Source organism: Azolla caroliniana, unplaced genomic scaffold (assembly GCF_043228905.1).
Source record: "Azolla caroliniana isolate FFs.n. ecotype wild unplaced genomic scaffold, voAzoCaro1.0.p SCAF_3, whole genome shotgun sequence".
Lineage (NCBI taxonomy): Eukaryota > Viridiplantae > Streptophyta > Polypodiopsida > Salviniales > Salviniaceae > Azolla > Azolla caroliniana.
In genome coordinates, this window is record NW_028230438.1 from 14,277,400 (window position 1) to 14,300,174 (window position 22,775).

Sequence of the window (22,775 nt, forward strand, 5' to 3'; positions counted from 1 at the left end):
AGTTCCAACTAGCCGTGGAGAGCAGAGACATTACGACGATGCGGACTCCTCTCGGCCTAGTGCGGATGTGTACCCTGCCACAAGGAGGGACGAACTCAGTGGCTCACATGGTGAACGCGATGAACAAGGTGCTCAGGGATTGTATCCCGGACATCACCATGTCGTTCTTAGACGACATCCTGATCAAGGGATGCCCAGTGGAGAAAAGGGACGAGGGAATCGGGCCGGATGGATGTCAGAATTTCGTGGCGTCCCACATCGATGATTGCGAGAAGGTGCTGCAGAGACTGGAGCGCATGAGGCTCACCTTCTCCGGGGAAAAGTCGGCCTTCGGACAGTCGGAGATCTTGGTGGTCGGGCACCTATGTGGGCCTTACGGTAGGAAACCGTCTCCGGCAAAGGTAGAGGCCATCTTCGCGATGAGGAATGTTTGCGGGTCGGTCACGGAGGTCCGCAGATTCTTGGGGGCATGCGCGTTCTACCACATCTGGATCCCGCACTACGCACATGTCGCGGAACCCCTCTACGAACTATTGAAAAAGGGGCGTAGCTTTTAGTGGAGGACGGAGCACACGGAGTCGGTTCGGAGACTAAAGGAGGTGCTTGCAGCATCGCCGGCTCTCCGTAAAGCGGTTTACGGCAAGGATGTTCCCATCTGCGTAACGGTGGACACCAGCCCGACCGGGATCGGGTGGGTAATCAGTCAGGAGGACAAGTGCGGCGTACGATTCCCGATCCGGTTCGGGGCGAAGGTATTGAGTGAGCGGCAGCGAGGGTACGCCCAAGTTAAGCGCGAACTTTGGGGTGTCGTTTCGGCAGTCAAGGCTGACAAGGATTATCTGATCGGGACGAAGGTGATTATCGAGACGGACTGCCTACCGATACTCAGCATGGTTTCCGGATGCGCGACGCCGGACCTAGCCATGCTCCGGTGGATAGCGTACATTAAGTCCCTGAACCTGGAGATACGGCACATCTCTGGAAAGGACAACGCCATGGCCGACATGCTTTCGAGGGCAAGCTTCAACGACGAAGACGGCATGGTTTCGGAAGACGAAGAAGTCGGTGAGGACTTCTTCGGGTCGGCTAATGTAACGATGAGAAAAGGGAACACTCCGGCGCTTAACGAATTTGTCGAGAGCAGGTACGACGGGGAGTGGCTCCAAATCGGGAGGTTCCTATGGACGATGACGCCGGACGCAACATGGGCGAGAGAGGAGGCGAGCCGGATACGGAGGAAGGCGTACCGATTCTTCCTGCGGGACGGGTGCATATGGAGGCACCCAAAGAAGAGAAGCAGCATTCTACTCCGAGTAGTGGCAAGGAAAGAAGAACAGGGGAAGGTACTGGCGGCATTTCACGAGAGCCCCTGGGCCGGACACCGTGGAACGTGGGCCACTTTCGAGAAGCTGTAGGAGAAGTACTGGTGGCCAAGGCTATACCAGGACGTGCATCGGTTCGTAACGACTTGCGAAAGCTGTCAGATGCACTCCGTAGTCCAACACCGGGACGAGCTACACTCGACCTACCCGCCTACGGTCCATTTCAAGTGGATGGTGGACTTGGTGACGATGCCGATGGGGGTAGGACAGATGCGATACCTAGTGCTTGCACGGGAAGACTTAACAAACCAGGTGGAAGGTCGGTTCCTGATCGAAGAAGTAGTGTGTCGGTATGGGTGCGTCAGGAGGATCGTGGCGGACCGGGGAGAGCTGGATGCGCGGGAGGCCGAGGAGCTATTCGACCGGCTAGGCGTCAAACTCTCCCTCACCACGGCATACAATCCAGAGGCGAACGGAAAGGTGGAACGTGGGCACAGACCGATTGTAAAGGCGTTGGTGTGTGCATGCGGTGGGCAGGTCAGGAATTGGCCGCGACTCCTTCCTTACGCACTATGGGCGGACCGGACTACGCACAGTTCGGTGACAGGGTTTATGCCGGCGAAACTAATCTAAGGACAAAAGCCGATCATGACGATGGAACAAACGGTTTCTTCGTGGGCGGTGGTAGATTGGAAGGACGAAATGAGCCGGGAGGAGTTGCTGGCGGCGCGGATACGGCAACTTGAGCGGAGGCCGGAGGACGTGATACAGGCGAAGGAAAAGCTGCGAGCGGTGAGGGAGCGGAACAAGACCCGGTTCAACCGGACGCACCAGTTGCGACCAAAGAAGATCGAGGAAGGCGACTGGGTCTTGGTATACGACAGCAGCCTCGACAATCAGCACAAGGCGGTGCGAAATTTTGCCAGGAGATGGTTCGGGCCCTACATGGTGACGAGCGCGAACGGCAACGGCACGTACCACCTCATGGAACTCGACGGTGTCGTGCCTTTCGGCTCCGGATCGTTGCGTGAGTCGGGTGGGAACCACAGAGGTCTTGGACTAGGAGAAAGAAGTTCGTGAGATAGAGATTAATTATGAGTAAATAGCAAAGAGAAAGATAAGAAACTCGTGAATCACACGAGTATACTATATTAATTGGTACTTAGGGTGTTAAGAGAGAAGTAGATGTATAAATCGTGAATCCCACGAATAATTTTTGTATTGATTAATACTTAATCCAAATAATCAACAACCCTTTATATATTTCTCTCCTCCTTATATAAGGAAGGAAGAGCTAAGCATGGCTTCATGCTTTTTTTTTACAAAAAGTGTTCATGTCCACTAAATGTGCATGTGATGCTTTTTTATTTCCTAAGCATAGGGCTCATGCACACTAGATGTGCATGAGTTATTTTTAGTGTCTCGTGTTTTTTTTTTTTTTTTTTTTTTTTTCATATATTAAAAAAATACACGATTTACCTTTTAATAAAGGTATGCATAAATAAAGGTCTTATACGTATTAAATCTATATTTAAAACACTTAAGATAAGTTAATGTAATGGTAAGGTTGGGGTTTGTCAACGTGGAGGTGCAGAGTTTGAATCACGCCCTGCGCAGTAGTGAGTATTTCCGTTTTTTTTACATTTATGTCTCTTTATCCGGCTCTTCCTTGCCGGTATGCCGTTTTCTTCCTTGCCGGTATGCCGTTTTCCTCCTTGCCGGTATGCCGTTTTCTTCCGGTTCTCACCGAGCACTCCATTTTCTATCCGGAGGGACAAAAATATAATTTCCACATAGTGTGCAACCTACACTACGACACTCGCCCCCTCCAAACCCGCACATCCTCCGGTATGTGCCGAAGTTCTTGATTCTTCGTATCCGTCTTCATTCGAAGCTTCCTCCGATTCTCCCCTTATGTCGACTATGAGTTGTAATCCACTTTCTTCGCTTCCCGCATCATTGTGGTCTTCGTCCGATTGCTCCTCATTGTCGGCCTCGACTTGGATCACATAAGGTTTGTCGTCGGTCCGCTTCTTGAAAATCTTCACCCGCTTCCCGGCTATAGGCACTCGTAGTATTGTTCCATCCAACTCGGACAGTCGGTACGTCCCGTTGTCGAAGACCTTCCGAACCTCGTACGGCCCGAACCACCTTTTCGCGAATTTCCGCATCGTTGTATGTTGATGGTCCAAGCTACTATCATAGACGATCACCCAATCTCCTTCTTCAATCCTCCTCGGTCGTAGTCGGTGCTTTGTGTCGAACCGGCTTTTGTTCCGGAACCGTGCTTCTTGTTGTCGGCGTGACGCTTCCGCTACATCTTTCGGTCTTCCCTCCAGTTGTCGTATCCAGACCGCTAGTAGTTCTTCCCGGCTCATCTCTTCCTTCCACGGTAGTATTGTCCATGTCGCGATTGCGGTTTCCGTTGGCATTACCGGTGCTTGTCCGGTCATGAGTTCTGCCGGCATGTAACCGGTCACGGAGCTATGCGTCGTCCGATCCGCCCATAGTGCATACGGAAGCATTTGTGGCCAATCCTTCACCCTTCCGTCGCATGCCTTCGCAAGTGCTTTCACGATCGGACTATGTCCTCGTTCGATCTTCCCGTTGGCCTCCGGATTGTAGGCCGTTGTCAACGTTAACCGAACTCCATGTTTGGCGAAGAATCCCCTAGCTTTGTCCGAGTCGAGTTCTCCCCGGTCCGCAATCACTTGTCCTACGCAGCCGTACCTACAAAACACTTCTTCCAAAAGAAATTGGCACACCGCGGCACACGTTTTCCTCCGAAGCGCTCGACCTTCAACTTGGTTTGTGAGATCTTCTCGAGCTAACACCAAGTATTTCTTTTGTCCAATCCCGGTCGGCATAGCTACAATGTCGACCATCCACTTGAAGTTGATTGTCGGTGAGAATGTCGGATGCAGCTCATCTCGGTGTCGGACCCCGGAGTAGACTTGACATTTCTCGCAGCTTTCTGTGAACTCCGCGACATCTTTATACATGTTCTTCCACCAATATCTTTGCTTGATTTTCACAAAAGTTGCCCATGTTCCTCGATGTCCAGCCCAATCGGATTCGTGGAACTCGGACATTATCCGGTTTCGTTGCTCTTTCGTCCCGACTACTCGAAGTGGTATCCCATCCGGTCTTTTCGGCGTCCTCCATATTAAACCGTTTTCCAAGAAGAACTTTTGGACTTGCCTCTTCTTCCTTCGGATCTCGGCTCTCCTTTCTTTATCATTGGTTGAATCCTCGACCTCTTGTAGCATCTTCCCGATCATCAAGGTTTGCCCCTCGTATTCTTCTTCCCGGAATTCTCGGATCACGTTCACTCGGCATATGTGTTCTGACGTGAAGTAGTCTTCGGAAACTTCTTCATTATCTGATTCGGTTATGTCGTCTTCAAACCGCGCCCTCGATAACATGTCCGCTACCGCGTTGTCCTTCCCCGAGATGTGTCGAACCTCCGGATTAAGTGACTTGACATATGCAATCCACCTTAGCATAGCCACATCCGGTATCGTACAACACCGCATCATCCCGAGTATCGGAAGACAATCCGTCTCGATCACCACTTCAGCTCCGATCAAATAATCCCGATCCGATTTTATCGCCGACACGACTCCCCACAATTCTCTTTTGACTTGTGCATATCCGCGTTGCCTTTCGTTGAGGACCTTTGCTCCAAATCGGATCGGATACCGCGAACCATCCGAGTCGGCTTGATTGATGACCCACCCGATACCGGTTGGACTTGTATCAACCGTTACTATGATTGGCCGCTCGTAGCTTGGCTTCTTAAGTGATTCCGCCCTCCATAGTGTCTTCTTGAGCTTCCTCATGGCTTTAGTGTGTTCCGGTTTCCACTCGAATTTCTTACCTTTCCGCAACAAGTGATAGAGCGGGTCCGCTATATGTGCATAGTGCGGAATCCATATGTGATAGAATGCACACGCACCCAGAAACCTTTGGACTTCCGATGTTGACTCACATACTTCCTTCATAGCTTGAATCACATCGATCTTTGTTGGTGACTGTCTTCGGCCGTAGGGTCCACATAGATGTCCGACCACCAATATTTCTTCTTGCTCGAATGCTGATTTCTCCCCGGAAAGTGTTAGGTGCACATCTTCTAGCTTTCGCAACACTTTCTCGCAATCATGAATATGGTCGACCATGAGCTTTCGGCATCCCCGATCATCCATAGTCTCATCTTTTTCTTCCACCGCGCATCCTTTCATCGGAATGTCATCTAGAAACGGCATCGTTATCTCCGGGATGCAATCTCGAAGCACCTTGTTCACGTCGGGTTCACCAACTGTGTCGTGCCTTTCGGCTCCGGATCGTTGCGTGAGTCGGGTGGGAACCACAGAGGTCTTGGACTAGGAGAAAGAAGTTCGTGAGATAGAGATTAATTATGAGTAAATAGCAAAGAGAAAGATAAGAAACTCGTGAATCACACGAGTATACTATATTAATTGGTACTTAGGGTGTTAAGAGAGAAGTAGATGTATAAATCGTGAATCCCACGAATAATTTTTGTATTGATTAATACTTAATCCAAATAATCAACAACCCTTTATATATTTCTCTCCTCCCTATATAAGGAAGGAAGAGCTAAGCATGGCTTCATGCTTTTTTTTTTACAAAAAGTGTTCATGTCCACTAAATGTGCATGTGATGCTTTTTTATTTCCTAAGTATAGGGCTCATGCACGCTAGATGTGCATGAGTTATTTTTAGTGTCTCGTGTTTTTTTTTTTTTCTTTTTCTTTTTCATATATTAAAAAAATACACGATTTACCTTTTAATAAAGGTATGCATAAATAAAGGTCTTATATGTATTAAATCTATATTTAAAACACTTAAGATAAGTTAATGTAATGGTAAGGTTGGGGTTTGTCAACGTGGAGGTGCAGAGTTTGAATCACGCCCTGCGCAGTAGTGAGTATTTCCTTTTTTTTTACATTTATGTCTCTTTATCCGGCTCTTCCTTGCCGGTATGCCGTTTTCTTCCTTGCCGGTATGCCGTTTTCCTCCTTGCCGGTATGCCGTTTTCTTCCGGTTCTCACCGAGCACTCCATTCTCTATCCGGAGGGACAAAAATATAATTTCCACATAGTGTGCAACCTACACTACGACAACGGGACACGGTTAGCGGTGCCGGTGGCCGGAAAGTGGATCAAAGCTTTCAAAAAGCGGTTCGAAGACGAGCCAGAGCCTGCGAGCGGGAGCGACAACGACAATCAGTTCGGGTCCGGCGAAGAACCGGAGAGCAACGAGTGAGGCCGGGTTTCTTCGATATCTACCCGTCTCTGGCGCATACCGGTGGATGCGCGGTTTGGTGGGGGTGGATGTCGTGAAGGAAACCGGCCATAGGCGGAATCGGAGAGAAAGCACGTAAACCGGCCCCTACACCGATGGACGCGTGACTGGATACTTTGTACACGAACCGGTGGATGTGACTACTAAGCCACATGCATTTATTAGAAAGGGATTGTGCGTATCCTAGAGAGGGGACAAGGAATAAAGGGAAGAGGAGAAGAGAAAAGAAAAGATCGCGCGTTGGGGGAGGAAGGAGGGCTGCTACAGAACGGAAGGAGGAGCTCTCTCTCTTCGTCTCGGATCGTCGCACGCTTTGCGGGTGTCGGGAGGTCGTTGCATCTGCTTTGTGGACAGCCCGAGTGCTTCCAGCAGAGTCGCTCCCTTTTCCCCTTTGTTTCTTTGAGTAGTGTGACTGTCGTCGGAGTGCGTGAGTAGGGTCCCCGTGTCGGGTCCGTCGCTGCTTTGCCGGTTGTAACTGTCGGAGTTTGTAGTCTCTTGCCATTATAATTAAGTGTTACGTTCTATATCTCTCTTTCTCGCTTCTACGTGTTGGTGAATCTCTCTCTCTGTCTCTGTCTCTCTCTCGCTCCTCGGTCCAAGACCCCCGTGGTCCCGCCCCTTTCTACACGTACGCGCGTAACAACGCGACAACGTCTCGACTTACTTGAACCACTTAGGTAGAAGGGTTGTAGCACTTGTACGCCTTCTTCTCGGACGATTATCCTATGAGATTACATTCCTCCGACTTTGCTTCGGGCTTCTGTTGGCTTTCGATCGGGATGCTTACATTCGCAATGCTACCGAACACCTTGAGGTACGACAGGATCGGCTTCCTTCCAACGAGGAGCTCGTATGGAGTTTGCTCATGGACTCCATTGGTGGTGCATCGATTCATGAGATAGATGGTCGTGGATGCCGCTTCAGCCCAATAGAAATTCGGCATGTGCGTCTCATGCATCATGGCGCGTGCTACCTCAAGTATTTGTCGATTCTTCCTTTCGGCTACTCCATTTTGTTGTGGTGTGTGTCGGCACGAGAATTCTCTCCGAATGCCTTCACTTTGGAGGTAGGAGGTGAATTCATCGGAGAAGTACACCTTTCCTCCATCCGATTGTAGGCATCGAATGTGCCGACCGGTTTCTTTTTCGACTTGCCCCTTGAGCTTTTGGAAGTGGGAGAACACTTTGCTCTTCTTCTTCATTGGGTAGATCCACACGTAGCGCGAATAGTTGTCAATGAAGGTTATGTAGTATTGGCATCCGCCGATCGTCGGCGTTTGAGCCGGCCCCCATACATTTGAGTGTATGATGTCGAGGAGGCCTTTGCTTGCGGAGCTCTCCTTCGGGAATGGGAGTCGATGTTGTTTGCCGAGTTGACACGCTTCGCATACTCGGTCGACTCATTTCGACTCGAATGTCGAAAGTCCAATGACGACTCCCTTGGTTTGCATCGCTTGAAGCCGTTGGAGGTTAATGTGGCCGATTCTCTTGTGCCACAATTCGATGCTTGTCTCGGTTTTGAGACCTTTAGCATACATTGCTGATTTCACCTCGTTCGAATCGAGGATGAACATTCAGCCGTCTCTCCGCCCCTTCGCTATGAGTCGGTCATCTTTCTCGATGAAACAACCTTCGTTGTTGAAGCGGACTTGCATGCCTTGCTCCATGATTTGGCCGACCGAGACCAAATTCTTCGTTATTGTGGGCACGTGCAAGACATTCTTTATGCAAGTTTGCTCGCCTTCTTTCCCGAATGGGACATTGCCGATGTGCCGAATGGGGTGCGTGGTGTCGTCTCCCGTCTCTATGAAACCGGGTCGATCCGGCATTCGTAAATCACGAAACCACTCTTCGTGAGATGTCATGTGATGTGAGGCGCTGAAATCGACGGACCACACGTTTTCTAAGTTGGAGGCCATCATAGAGTTCACTCTATGCCTCATTACGAATAGTCCGCCGTAATCATCGTATTCGGAGTTGACGGCATAATCTGTGTGTTGTCGACTTGTGGAAGCCAACTCGCTTCTTCTTTTTCGGCATTCCTCCTCGTGGTGGCCGATTTTGCCGCAATAGTTGCAAGTTGCGGGCCTCATTTGCCGACCATGTTTGGCGTGGAAGCTCCCCCTTTTTCCGAAGGTTCCTCGATGGCTTCCGTGAAGGTTTGAGTTCCCTTCGTGTGATGGGCCGAATTGGCCTCTTCTACTGCCGTGACCTCCTCCTCGGCCACCATTTGAATTCGAGAAGAACATTTGTCCTTCTGACGTCTTGCTTTTGGTTCGGACATGGTTCTCTTCAACCAATAGCATTGATTGGAGGTCGAAGAATGAAGGAGGGTTTTCTCTCGCCAAGATTGCCGTCCGTAATGGATCGAATCGTTGTGCGAGGCCGCCCAAGCATACTTGAACCATCTCGTCTTCGTCGATGTTTATTTTGATGGAGGCAAGCGAGTCGCAAATGCTCTTGATCTTGGCGGTGTAGTCCGACACGGACATGTCTTTTTGCCGAATGTTGTTCAACTCTTGTCGAAGTTGAAGCTTTCGGGCGATCGTGTTGACGGCGAACATTTTCTTTAAGTTCGCCCACGCTTCTTTAGGCGTCTTGGCGTTTCGAATGTGGCTAAGCATGTGGTCGTGGACACATGTTGCCAAGGAATACATGACTCGACTCGCCGCTTGTTCCCATGTTGCGTAGTTTGCGTTCTTTGAGTCGGGTCAATTTTCTTGAGCGTCGTTGATGTAGCTCCAATACCCTTGACTGACGAGGTATTGGGTCATCTTGTACTCCCAAGATGAATAATTGCTCTGGTCTAGCTTTTCACTAGGGAGCGTACTACCCATTTGTGTGTTCATGTTGATTAGTGTCTTCTCTTCTTTTACTTTTCTTCGTTCGATCACGTGCACGTGCTACGTAGCGGCACTACGGTAGCTGATAGCCGGATTTTGTTGTCGGCGTCTCGAACACACAATCACGGAGTTGGGTGGGCTCAGTGGATTTTCTAAACCACACGCTCTGATACCATGTTAAGAATTAGGTAAGTAATTAAGGGTTAATTAGTACCTAATTATGTGATTAAGTTTAAGTGCAGAAGATTATGTGATGTGTGTGTATGTGTGTGAGAGGAAGAGAGGAGAGATACACTTATGAACAACACAAGATGGGGGATGAGTAACTATATTAAATTAGCTTTATCATCATCAAATACAAAAATACCAACAATGAGGTATATATACATCTCATGTGCAAGGGTGCACATGTGTGAGGATGATATAGGTACAAAAGTGTAAGTCCTATATTAAATGTACTTAGGAGTGGAGGATCTAGAATATCCCACTTAAGTACAAGGTCCTATTTAAGGCGTTATAGTCAACACTTCTAACTAGATTCTATCTAGGTAACTACGAAGTTACATGGTTGACTAACTAACGAAACTAAGTTGAGCTTGATCTCTCAATAGAAGGAGGTGTCGACTAAGCCAATTCTTCGGGATCCAAAGAGAATTGGGCACAAATTCGCGGAAGAAACGATTAAAGAACTAAGAATTGGAGGGGGGGACTTCCTAACGCCTACAGAAGAAGCAGAATTTAGAAAAATGCTAGGGCGGCATGGGAAAGCATTCTCCTTCAACCCTGAAGAAATTGGATGTGTGGATCCGAAAGTAGTTGAACCAATGGTCATCTTCACGAACCCACACATTCCATGGAATCTGAAGCCAATCCCAATGCCAAGAGCAAGGATACCACAGCTAATCGAGCTTCTAAAAGAGAAAGTGAAGAGATGAGTTTGTAGAGATGTTCGCCAGAAGCGCGATCTACTCCATGTGTGATCTCTACTCCGGCTACGACCAGTTCCAGCTTGCGGTCGGTAGTCGAGATATCACCTCGATTAGGACTCCTATTGGATTACTTCGGATGTGTACCCTACCTCAAGGTGCAACCAAATCGGTTGCTCACATGATGAATGGTATGCACAAAGTTCTTCGAGATTTTATTCCTCACATAACCATGCCTTTCTTGGATGATATACCCATTAAAGGATGCGAGGAAAGAATGAAGAATGAAGAATTGGATAGTGGTAGATGTCGGAAGTTCATTCGGAATCACATAGAAGATTGTGATAAAGTGCTTTCAAGACTAGAGGAGGTACACCTAACACTTTTGGCTCCAAAATCAATATTCGGGGTTCAAGACGTATTAGTGGTTGGACATATGTGTGAGCCATACTGAAGGAAGCCAGCACCAGTGAAGATCAATGCAATACAAAATATGAAAAAGGAATGATACTCTGTATCTCAAGTTCGGAGGTTCTTGGGTGCATGTGTCTTCTATTGTAGGTGGATTCCACATTATTCCCACATATCAGATCCATTGTATCGACTATTAAGAAAAGGGGAAGCATTCGAGTGGACAGAAGAACACTCAAATGCAATTAGAAGACTGAAGGATAATTTGGCGAAAGCTCCTGCTTTGAAACAACCTGACTACACCCGACCGATAATCCTCATAGTTGATTCAAGTCCGATTGGAATCGGGTGGGTGATTAGCCAACAAGATAAGGAAGGAGAAAGACATCTGATTCGATTTGGTGTGAAGGTACTTACTGGACGTCAACGAAAGTACGCGCAAGTGAAGAGAGAGCTTTGGGGGATAATCATCGCTATCAAGATGGATAGGGACTATGTGATTGGTGCAGAGGTAATTGTGGAGACAGATTGCTTGCCAGTTCTTGGGATTATTGCAAATTGCAATATTCTAGACCAAGCAATGCTTAGGTGGTGTGTCTACATCAAAACCATCAACCCAGAAGTTCGACATATATCTGGTGAGAAGAACACAATGGCTGATATGTTGTCTAGAGCGAAATACGAAAATGAGGAAGTGGCAGAATCAGATAGCGATGAAGAAGAATTAGTTTTAGCCAGAAATGCAATTAGCGGGGATGAGCCACATGAAGAACATGAGTTTAAAGAAGAAGAATATAACAAAGAGTTTAAGGAAATTGGGAAGTATCTACAAGCACCATGGAAGGAAGGAACTTGGAGTGGGAGAAACTTCTCAAATTTCCGAAAGAAGGGACACTGATTTTTCTTGCATCGAGGTTACCTTTGGAAGCACCCAAAGTGTAAAATGGGAAATCCACAACGGGTTATCTGTGGCCAAGTGTAGCGGGAGCTCATATTAAAGGAATTACATGACAGGGAGTGGACCAGACACCGTGGAGTTTGAGCGACATTCAGTAAAATAAAGGAAAGATACGGGTGGCCAGGATTCTACAACGAAATCAAGAGGTATGTCGAGACATGCGCAACCTGTCAAATCTACTCCAACATTAAGCATACAGATGAGTTGCACCCGACCTACTCGCCGGCCATACATTACAAGTGATTGGTAGATATAGTGGTGTAAAGAATCAAGAGATGGATTCTTGTGAAGCGGAAGAGATATGAGTTATGTGTGTGTATGAGAGAGAGAGTGAGTGAGAGAGAGACAAGGAATAAGACACAGAGAATACGCAAGGTAAGAGTATATTAACAAAGGAGAAAGACTCAACTCAATACAAGGTGGGAGGAGGGTGCTTTATTTATATAGTCACCCTCTCTCTTCATTAACTACAAGACTCATGGAGCATGGGGAATGTGAAAGCTCATAAGTTATGTGTCATAGAATATGATTCTATGACTCATACTAAATGCTAGAATACAAAGAGGTGACATAATGGTGACTCTTGACCGTTGGAGTGTCTATTCACTCTCGAGGTGAGTTCACACACTAGACCAAGTTGAGCTCGATTCTCAACACGCCCCCTCAAGCTCAAGTCGGGTCGGTTTCAGACGGTATCCGAAATCCGCTTTGACTCGCATTCCGAAGTCTGCGTCGACTCGTGTCGACTCGCATTTATGCGGAGTTGCGGAATCCGTGCTCCAGCTTGCGTTGTGCGTAGTTGCGAAGTCTGTGCTTCGGCTTGCGTCTTTCTTCGCGGCTTTGCGCGGTAGATCGGCTCTTCAGGGCTTTGTTGCGTGGTTGCATAATCCAGGCGTTCTTGCGTAGTGTGCGGGGTTTGCAAAATCCACGCATTATTGCATAATGTCTTCAGTACTCCCCCTCAAGCTTGGCAGGTCAGGGATTGTCAATCCGAGATCGGTCATGAATTGCCACAGCTTGTCGGCTCCTAAGGCTTTAGTGAAGATGTCGGTCGTTTGAAGATTTGTGCTAATGTGTTGTAGGTCAACATCGCCAACAAGAACGCGCTCTCGGATGAAGTGATAGTGCACTTCGATGTGCATTGTCCGTGCGTGGAACACTGGGTTCCGAGCCAGATAGATACTGCTCATGTTGTCGCAGTAAAGGAAAGTTGGATCCTTGATGGGTACGCCCAGATCCTTCAAAATCCTCTTGAGCCATACGGCTTCACACGCAGCTACGACTGCGCCCCTGTATTCCGCCTCCGTACTCAAAAGAGCAACGGTAGGCTACCGAGGGAGAAAACAAATCCGGAGGTTGATCTTCTATCGGCTTTGTATCCGGCCCAATCGGCGTCTGTGTACCCCTTGAGGCGTATTGACATTGTGGTCTTGTAGAGGATGCCGCAATCCATTGTGCCGCTCACATATCATAGAACTCGCTTAGCGCAATCCAAGTGAGTATCACGCGGTGTTTGCATGAATTGACTAAGGAGACCGACTGGATAACTGAGATCGGGTCGAGTGATCGTGAGGTAGATGAGACTCCCGATGAGTGTCCGATACTGATTCGGCTCACACGCTTTGGTGTTGGAGTTCGCATCCAGTTTGAGATTGCGATCGAGCGGGGTATCCACGGATTTGCACTTAGCCATACCGAACTTGTATAGTAAGTTGAGGATGTAGTGTCGTTGAGAGATCATGATTCCGGCCGGAGTCCGAATGATCTCGATGCCGAGGAAGTAATGGAGCTCCTTCATGTCCGTCATCTCGAACTTGTCGGAAAGGAGGGATTTGACCTTATTGATTTCGACGAGATGCTCATCTCCAATGACTAGGCCATCCACATATAAGATGATGACGATCGAACTTCCGGAATTGCTTCGTATGTAGAGGGAGTTGTCTGATTTTGACATACGGAAGCCGATTTGATGAAGATATTGCATTATCTTCGAATGCCAAGCACACGGTGCTTGCTTGAGGCCGTAGAGTGGTTTTTTGAGTCGACATACAACTTTCAGATGGATGCTCGAGTTGAAGCCGAGTGGTTGTATCATGTACACCTCCTCTTCTAATTTGCCTTGTAGAAAGGCGTTCTTGACGTCCATTTGATGGAGGTGCCACCCTTTCGTTGCGGCAAGCGCAATTACGGTCCGCACCATTGTCATCTTTGTCACTGGGGCAAAGGTTTCTTTGTAGTCGACGCCATGCGTCTGAGCGTATCCTTTCGCTACGAGTCGCTCTTTGTAGCGGTTGACGGAACCGTCGGCGTTGTACTTCACTTTGTAAATCCATCTGCATCCGATCGCCTTTTTGTGTGGTGAGGTGGGAATGAGATCCCACGTCTCGTTCTTGCGTAGTGCCCGCATCTCCTCGTTCATGGCTTCCATCCATCGCGGATCCTTGGCTGCTTCGGAAAAGGTTTTCGGCTCCTGTATTGTTGCTACCTTCATCATAAAGGCGTAATGGTACGCCATATAATCGTTGTAGCCGAATCGGCTTACGGGGTTCTTTTCACGAGTGGATCGGCGAAGCTTTTCATTTGTAGAGATGAGGGCTTTCTTAGCTCCGATTGATACATCGAAGCCGCCGAACTCACTGTCGAGTGAGTGTGTCGACTCATCTTTGTCGAAGCGATCGTCTTCGTATTCCACCATTTTCGCCTTGCCTTTGTCCATCTTCGGGCTAGGCCGTGATGTGCTTTGATCGCTCAAAAGCTCTTGTGGTCCGCTCAGTCGGGTCGTGATCAGACTTTCTTCGAACATGCGCATAAGGCGATCTTCATCCTCTATCTCTTGTTCAGTGGATTCCGGGTCGAGCGGAGTCTGAGTTGGAGTTGTCTCTGGTGCGTACCAGGATGCGGACTCGTAAAAAATTGTTAGAAATTGGCGCTTTCCAATACCTTCACCTCCCGGCCACAACCGAGGAAACACGAATCAGTGCAGCAGTAAATCGAAAACACAGAGAGAGAGACTCGAATGCACAGGGTTTAGCGTGGAAAACCCTAGACGGGAAAAACCACGGGAGTGCAAGACTCCAACTATCACTATACGCAGGGAATGTACAATGGCGAGCTGCAAGGCGACGACCTTGAGCTCGCTGTCCTCGCCACAGGCGGCGGTATTACACAGAGGCGTCGACCTCTTCCTTTCTCTCTCGCTCTCTCTCACTCTCTCTCTCGGCTGCTCTCTAATGAAGTCCTTCATCCATATCATTTCCTTGCCGGCTTCAACAGCCGCCATGTACTCCGCCTCCGTGGTTGACAATGCAACCGTCTTCTGCAGCCTCGACTGCCACGAAACAGCTCCCCCTGCATACGTCATCACATACCCTGATGTGGACCGGCTGGTATCTGCATCAGCTGACATATCCGAATCGGTAAAGCCGTCGAGTTCGGGCTTACCGGAGCCGAATCGGAGGCACACGTTTGCCGTGCCCTTCAGGTATCGGAGTATCCACTTGGCCGCGTTCCAGTGCTCTTTGCCGGGATTGCTCATGTACCGGCTCACCACTCCGACTGCATATCCTATGTCCGGTCTTGTACACACCATTGCGTACATCAAGCTTCCGACGGCAGAGGCGTATGGTACTTTCATCATGTCCTCCTTCTCAGCCTTTGTCTTGGGGCTTTGCTTGCTGGACAACTTGCAGTTTGCCGGGAGGGTTGACCCGACCGGTCTTGCTTCCGACATGTTGAACCGGTGAAGCACCTTTGTCACGTACTTCTCCTGTGACAGCCACAACTGCTTCTTCTTCCGGTCCCGGATGATGTGCATCCCTAGTATTTGCCTCGCCGGACCCAGGTCCTTCATTGAGAAGGTTCGGTGAAGCGCTTTCTTCAGCATCCGTATCTTGACCTGGTCCCGTCCGACGATCAGCATGTCGTCCACGTACAGGAGGAGTATTAGGAAGTCTCCTCCTTCGAACTTCTTCACAAACACGCAGTGATCGGACTGCGTTTTGTGGTACCCTTCGTCAGTCATGAAAGAGTTGAACTTCCGGTACCATTGCCAGGGAGCCTGCTTCAGTCCGTAAAGGCTCTTCTTCAACCGGCATACCAGGTGCTCCTTCCCTTTCTTCTCGAATCCTTCTGGTTGCTGCATGTAGATCTCTTCTTCGAGGTCACCGTGAAGGAATGCCGTCTTCACGTCCATCTGTTCTACCTCGAGGTCCATGCTTGCCGCTATGCTCAGCACCGTCCGGATGGAGGTCATCTTCACTACCGGGGCAAATATCTCGTCGAAGTCGACGCCCTTCTTCTGCTGGAACCCCTTCACCACGATCCTGGCTTTGTATCTCGGGGGGTTTCCGGCATCTCCCGGTTTCAGCTTGAACACCCACTTGTTTCGAAGTGCCCGCTTTCCTTTCGGCAACTCCACAAGTTCATATGTGTGGTTCTCATGCAGGGAATCCATCTCCTCCTGCATGGCACTTAACCACCTGCGACTATGGGTGTCAAGCTTTGCTTCTTCAAAACTCTCCGGCGCCCCTTCGTCGGTTAGCAGCACGTGCTCTGGTTCCGGAAATCTCGGGGGGCCCTTCTCTCTCTTAGAGGATATCTCCGTTCCGGAGCTTCGGTAACCGGCTCCTCCGTTTCCTCTTCATCCGAATCCATTTCGGGATCGGGGCCGGTTCCGGTATCAGTTTCATCTTCCTCGGCCGGTTCTGTTTCTTCACCGTCTTCGGCCGGATCCTCGAGTGCTAACCGGTCCCTTGCCAGTCGGGATTGCTCCTCGTAGAATTGATCCTCACCGGTTGACTTGGAGCTCTTCATCTTCTTCTCCGACTCCCAGTCGGCGAGTGTCTTGTCCTCCATGAAGATGATATCACGACTCCGGAATATCTTTTTGTCGACCGGGTCCCATACTCGGTAGCCGAACACGTCATCGCCGTAACCGAGGAATATGCATGGCCGGGTCTTTGGATCTAGCTTTCCTCTCCGGTCCTTTGCCACATGCACGTATGCGAGACACCCGAACACCTTCAGATGCCGGTAGGATACTTCCCTACCGGTCCACACTCTCTGCGGCGTGTCTCCGTCCAAAGGTACTGAGGGTGATCTGTTTATCACGTATGTCGCCGTCGACATTGCCTCAGCCCAAAACCCCTTGGGTAATTTCGCATGCGCCAGCATACTCCGGACCCTCTCCATTATGGTCCGGTTCATCCTCTCGGCCAGCCCGTTCAGTTCCGGCGTCTTCGGCACAGTAAACTCGAGCCGGATTCCCTTCGAGCGACAGTACTCCTGGAACTGCCCCCGGTATTCCCCTCCGTTATCCGCTCGTATCGCTTTCAGCTTCTTGCCGGATTCCCTTTCCACTCTCGCGTGGAGTTCTTTGAAGACGCACAACACTTGGTCCTTTGTCTTCAACGGTGCCGTCCACAGCTTCCGGCTGTGGTCATCAATGAATGTCACGAAGTACTGGGCTCCGCCATGTGACTTCGTTTCTACTTGACACACGTCAGTGTGCACCAACTCCAATGGTGCGCTACGTCTCGTCGGTGGCCTTGAGTGGAAGGAGGTTCGGTTCTGCTTACCGGCCAGGCAATCGGTGCACTTCTCCAGGTGCACATGCTTTACTGGAATAAGGTTGTCTTCTGCAAGCCTCTTCATCCCCTTCTCGCTCATGTGGTACAGTCTCTTGTGCCACAGCTCACCGGTAGTGTCAGCTGCCACGTTCAGCTCCTCCGGACATAGCCGGGAATTCATCAGGTACAGTGTGTTGACCTTCCGGGCCCGAGCCACTATCAGGCTCCCTTTGCTGAACTTCATGACACCGTTCCGGATGCTACCCGTGTAGCCTTCATCGTCTAGCCTCCCGGCCGAAATCAGGTTCAATTGAACCTCTGGAACGTGTCGAACATCCTTCAGCAGCATCTTGCATCCGGTTGATGTCATCAGCCACACGTCTCCTATGCCGGCAATCCGGCATGTACCTTCATTTCCCATCCGGACACAGCCGTGCTCACCGGCTGTGTAGGATGAGAAGTATCTTCTTTCCGGGGTCAGGTGGAACGACGCTCCGGAATCGACCACCCAGGTAGTCTCATCGCCGGCAATGTTTAGTTCACCTTCTTCGGTGATGAGCATGATCTCCTCTTCACTTGCCGCGAGTGCCGTCGTTCCTTTCCGGTCCTGCCCTCGCCGATCCGAACCATTCCGGTCCGTGGCTCCCCGGTAAGCACCGTTTCGTTCCGAAGACTTCTTCGAATCGGTGTCGTCGGCTCCGTTGTCTTTTCGGTAATGCCGACAATTCTTTCGGAAGTGCCTCGGCTTCCCACAGTGGAAGCATGTGGGCCTTCCTCTTGACTGCGACCGGGTCCCCGACTTCTCCCGTCTTTGTGGACTCCGGTTCCGTTGTCTTCCCCGATCCGATTCGGCAAGCAACATCTTCGGATCAGAGGCCGGTTCTTTATCTCTCCGACGCGCTTCTTCGTTCAAAATGCTTGTCTTTACCGTTTGTAGGGACAAGTTATCTTCGGTGCAGGAGGTGCTGAGAGGCACCACCAAGTTCTCCCAGCTTGCCGGCAATGTACACATCAGGATGATGGCTTGCATTGCATCCTCCAATGGGAACTTGATCGCCGCAAGCTGGTTCACGAATCCCATGAACGTGCTTACGTGTTCCACCATACTCTCGCCGTCCCGGTACTTGAGGTTCACTATCTTCCTCATCAGGGAGGTCCGGTTCAACGCATTCTTCCTCTCGTAGAGGCCCGACAGCTTCTGCCACATCTCATATGCGTTGGTGTCGTTCGCCACATGTTGTAGAACGCTCACGTCGACGTATTGCCGAATGGTTGCAACGGCTTTCCGGTTCAGAAGCCTCCATTCCGTCTCAAGTACCCCCTTGGGTATTTCCGACCTGTCGATCGGTTCATACAGGTCCCGAACAATGAGCAGATCCTCCATCTTTATCTTCCAGTCGGCGTAGTTCTGCGCATTCAGCACTATCATCCTCGGCTGCCCGCTGCTGCCGCCTTCCATTTTCTGCACTGCAGTCGCTCTGATACCAGATTGTTAGAAATTGGCACTTTCCAATACCTTCACCTCCCGGCCACAACCGAGGAAACACGAATCAGTGCAGCAGTAAATCGAAAACACAGAGAGAGAGACTCGAATGCACAGGGTTTAGCGTGGAAAACCCTAGACGGGAAAAACCACGGGAGTGCAAGACTCCAACTATCACTATACGCAGGGAATGTACAATGGCGAGCTGCAAGGCGACGACCTTGAGCTCGCTGTCCTCGCCACAGGCGGCGGTATTACACAGAGGCGTCGACCTCTTCCTTTCTCTCTCGCTCTCTCTCACTCTCTCTCTCGGCTGCTCTCACTTCGCTCCCTCTAAGTGGAAAACAGAAAATGAGCAACAACTACAAAACTGTTTGCCCTAAGTCATATTTATACACATATGACTTTCGGGCTATTTACAAATATAGCCTCAAGGGCCCTTGGCAAACATATTCACAAATATGTCCCCGCATCCGGATCTCTCTCCGGGTACATTCATCATCCGGCTCCGTAGCCGGGGTCTTCATCATCCGGATCCGTAGCCGGGGTCTTCGTCATCCGGCTCCGTAGCCGGGGTCTTCGTCATCCGGCTCCGTAGCCGGGGTCTTCATCATCCGGCTCCGTAGCCGGGGTCTTCATTCCCGATTCCCGGACATCTGACCATCCCATCCGGAGGGACCGTAATCCCAAAACTGTTTGCCCTAAGTCATATTTATACACATATGACTTTCGGGCTATTTACAAATATAGCCTCAAGGGCCCTTGGCAAACATATTCACAAATATGTCCCCGCATCCGGATCTCTCTCCGGGTACATTCATCATCCGGCTCCGTAGCCGGGGTCTTCGTCATCCGGATCCGTAGCCGGGGTCTTCGTCATCCGGCTCCGTAGCCGGGGTCCTCGTCATCCGGCTCCGTAGCCGGGGTCCTCATCATCCGGCTCCGTAGCCGGGGTCTTCATTCCCGATTCCCGGACATCTGACCATCCCATCCGGAGGGACCGTAATCCCAACAAAAATGACGTCTTGACTTACTCGAGATTTTCGAGTTGAGGGGTTGTAGCACTTGTACCCCTTTTGCTCAAGTGAGTATCCTATGAGGATACATTTCTCCGACCTCGGGTCAAGCTTTTGACGCTTCTCGTCGGGGATGTCCACGTACGCTATCGCGCCGAATATGCGGATGTGCGATAAGTCCGTCTTCTTTCCGAAGTATTTTTCTTGCGGAGTGACCTCATGCACGTAGGATGTTGTGCATTGGTTCATTACTTAGACCGTTGTATTTGCAGCTTCGGCCCAATATGACTTGGGCATATGCTTCTCGTTCATCATGGCCCGCGCTACTTCGAGGATGTACAGATTTTTGAGCTCAGCTACTCTGTTTTGTTGCAGAGTGTGTCATATGGTGTCATATGGTTTGAGGCTTCGGAGTCAACAAACCATACGTCCTCCGACTTGAGGGCACTAGTTGAGGTAGAGGCTGACATAGAGTTTGCTCTATGTTTCATCATGAACATTCCGCCACGGTCGGAGTTGTATGCGTACATTCCGCCATGATCCTCGTAGTCGGAGTTCTGCCCGTACATTCCACTATACTCTTCGTAGTCGGAATTGTGCGCGTAATTCGTGAGTTGTCAGCTTGTGGAAGCCGATTCACGCATCTTCTTTCGGCACTCTTCTTCGTGGTGGCCAAGCTTTCCGCAATATCCGCATTCGGTTGAGTTTTGACGGCTCGGGCCGGAGTGGAAGCTCCCCCTTCTTGCGAAGGTTCCTCGTTGGCTTCCATTTTGCGGCCGAAATTGGGAGTTGTTATCGTAGGTCATACCTCGTCCGCCTTGTCCTTGGCCGAATCGGCCTCTCGACCGTCCGCGTCCTCTTCCTCTGTTCGAGTGCGTGTAGAGCATGTGGCCTTCCGGCTCATTGCTCCTTGTACGCACGTGGTTTTCTTCGACCAATAGCATTGATTGGAGCTCGAAGAAGGAGGGAGATTTCTCCCGTGCTAGAACGGCAGTTCGCATCGCGCCGAACCGTGGTGCGAGGCCGCCGAGGCATATTTGAACCATCTCATCATCATCGATATTTACGCTTATTGAGCCGAGCGAATCGAAAAGCTCCTTGATCTTCAAGGTGTATGTCGTGATGGACATGTCCCTTTGTTGAATGTTTTTCAACTCTTGTCGGAGTTGAAGCCTTCTTGCGGTTGTGTTCGCCGCGAAAGTCTTTCGTAGTTTTTCCCATGCCTCCTTCGGAGTCTTGGCTTCGTGAATGTAGCCGAGCATGTGATCGTGAACACATGTCGCCAAGCAATACATCACGCGGCTTGCGGCTTGTGGCTTGCTCCCATGTCGCGTATCCGGGAGCCGCTTCGGCGGGTCGGTCTTCATGCGCTCCTTTGATGTAGCTCCAATAGCCTTGTCCGACAAGGTATTAGTGCATCTTGTACTCCCAAGATGCGAAGTTGTTTCAATCCAACTTCTCGGTAGGGAGAGCGCTCCCCATTTGAGTATTCATTATGTTGAATCTTCTTCTTCTTCTCTCTTCGAATGCAAGTTATGTAGCGATGAGCCGGTTCTTGGTCGTCGGTGTAGAGCACAACACACGATCACGATGAGGTGAATGGGCTAGATCGAGCTACCAAATCACTTTGATACCATGTAAAGAATCAAGAGATGGATTCTTGTGAAGCGGAAGAGATATGAGTTATGTGTGTGTATGAGAGAGAGAGTGAGAGAGAGACAAGGAATAAGACACAGAGAATACGCAAGGTAAGAGTATATTAACAAAGGAGAAAGACTCAACTCAATACAAGGTGGGAGGAGGGTGCTTTATATAGTCACCCTCTCTCTTCATTAACTACAAGACTCATGGCGCATGGGGAATGTGAAAGCTCATAAGTTATGTGTCATAGAATATGATTCTATGACTCATACTAAATGCTAGAATACAAAGAGGTGACATAATGGTGACTCTTGACCGCTAGAGTGTCTATTCACTCTCAAGGTGAGTTCACACATTAGACCAAGTTGAGCTTGATTCTCAACAAGTGGCAATGCCAATGGGAGCAGGTCAAAAGAAGTTCTTGGTACTTGCTAGAGAAGACCTTACAAATCAAGTTGAAGGAAGAGCACAAAGATCAAAGACCACATCGGCAATATGGCAATTCATATTAGAGGATATAGTATGTAGATATGGGTGTATAGGAAAGATAGTGGCTAATATAGGTGAGCTCAATTATGATAAAGCAAGGGAGTTCTTTGATAGAATTGGAATTCGGTTATCATTGACAACAACATATAATCCTGAGGCAAATGGTAAGATAGAAAGAGCTCATAGCCCAATAGTTAAAGCACTTGCAAAGGCGTGCAAAGGTAAAATAGGTAATTGGCTGAAGGTCTTGCCATATGCATTATGGGCGGATAGGACCACACACAGTTCGGTGATAGGATATATGCCGATAGAGCTCATGACAGGACAAAGGCCGGTGATGCCGATTGAAGAGAAGATTGTTACATGGGCAATGCCAGCATGGGAGTCAGAGATGAGTAGAGAAGACTTGCTAGTTGTTTGTATCCAACAACTACAATGTCAAGCAGAAGATGTAGAAAGGCTGCTAAGAAATTGAAGGACGCTCGGATAAAGAACAAAGCAAGATTTAACAAAGTAAATAGATTATGACCATGAAAGATTCAAGAAGGAGATTGGGTGTTGGTATTGGACAGTAGCCTCGAGAACCAGTATAGTATAATGAGGAAGTTCGTAAAATGGTGGTTTGGGCCTTACAAAGTAAGGAAGGTGACTGATAAGGCTACCTACTACCTGAACGGGTTGGATGGGACTGAGATACATACGCCGATTGCGGGAAAAAGAATAAAGATTTTTAAAAGAAGAGAAGATACTGAACCTAATTTCATAGAAAATGAGGATGAATTTTTTTCGAAGAGGA

The 22,775-nt window shown here is 49.4% G+C and overlaps 1 protein-coding gene across 1 annotated transcript; it reads left to right on the forward strand.

Moving 5' to 3' along the window:
• Positions 1 to 21,881: 21,881 nt before the first annotated feature.
• Positions 21,882 to 22,454, forward strand: LOC147866276 (uncharacterized). The gene has a single exon (XM_087316731.1). It carries the CDS (start codon positions 21,882 to 21,884, stop codon positions 22,452 to 22,454), a length of 573 nt encoding a protein of 190 aa, XP_087172857.1.
• The last annotated feature ends 321 nt before the right edge of the window (positions 22,455 to 22,775 follow it).

What these genes read in the sequence shown, in the direction of transcription:
- LOC147866276 (XM_087316731.1), top strand. Translation starts at nt 21,882, where the DNA reads ATGCCAATGGGAGCAGGTCAAAAGAAGTTCTTGGTACTTGCTAGAGAA.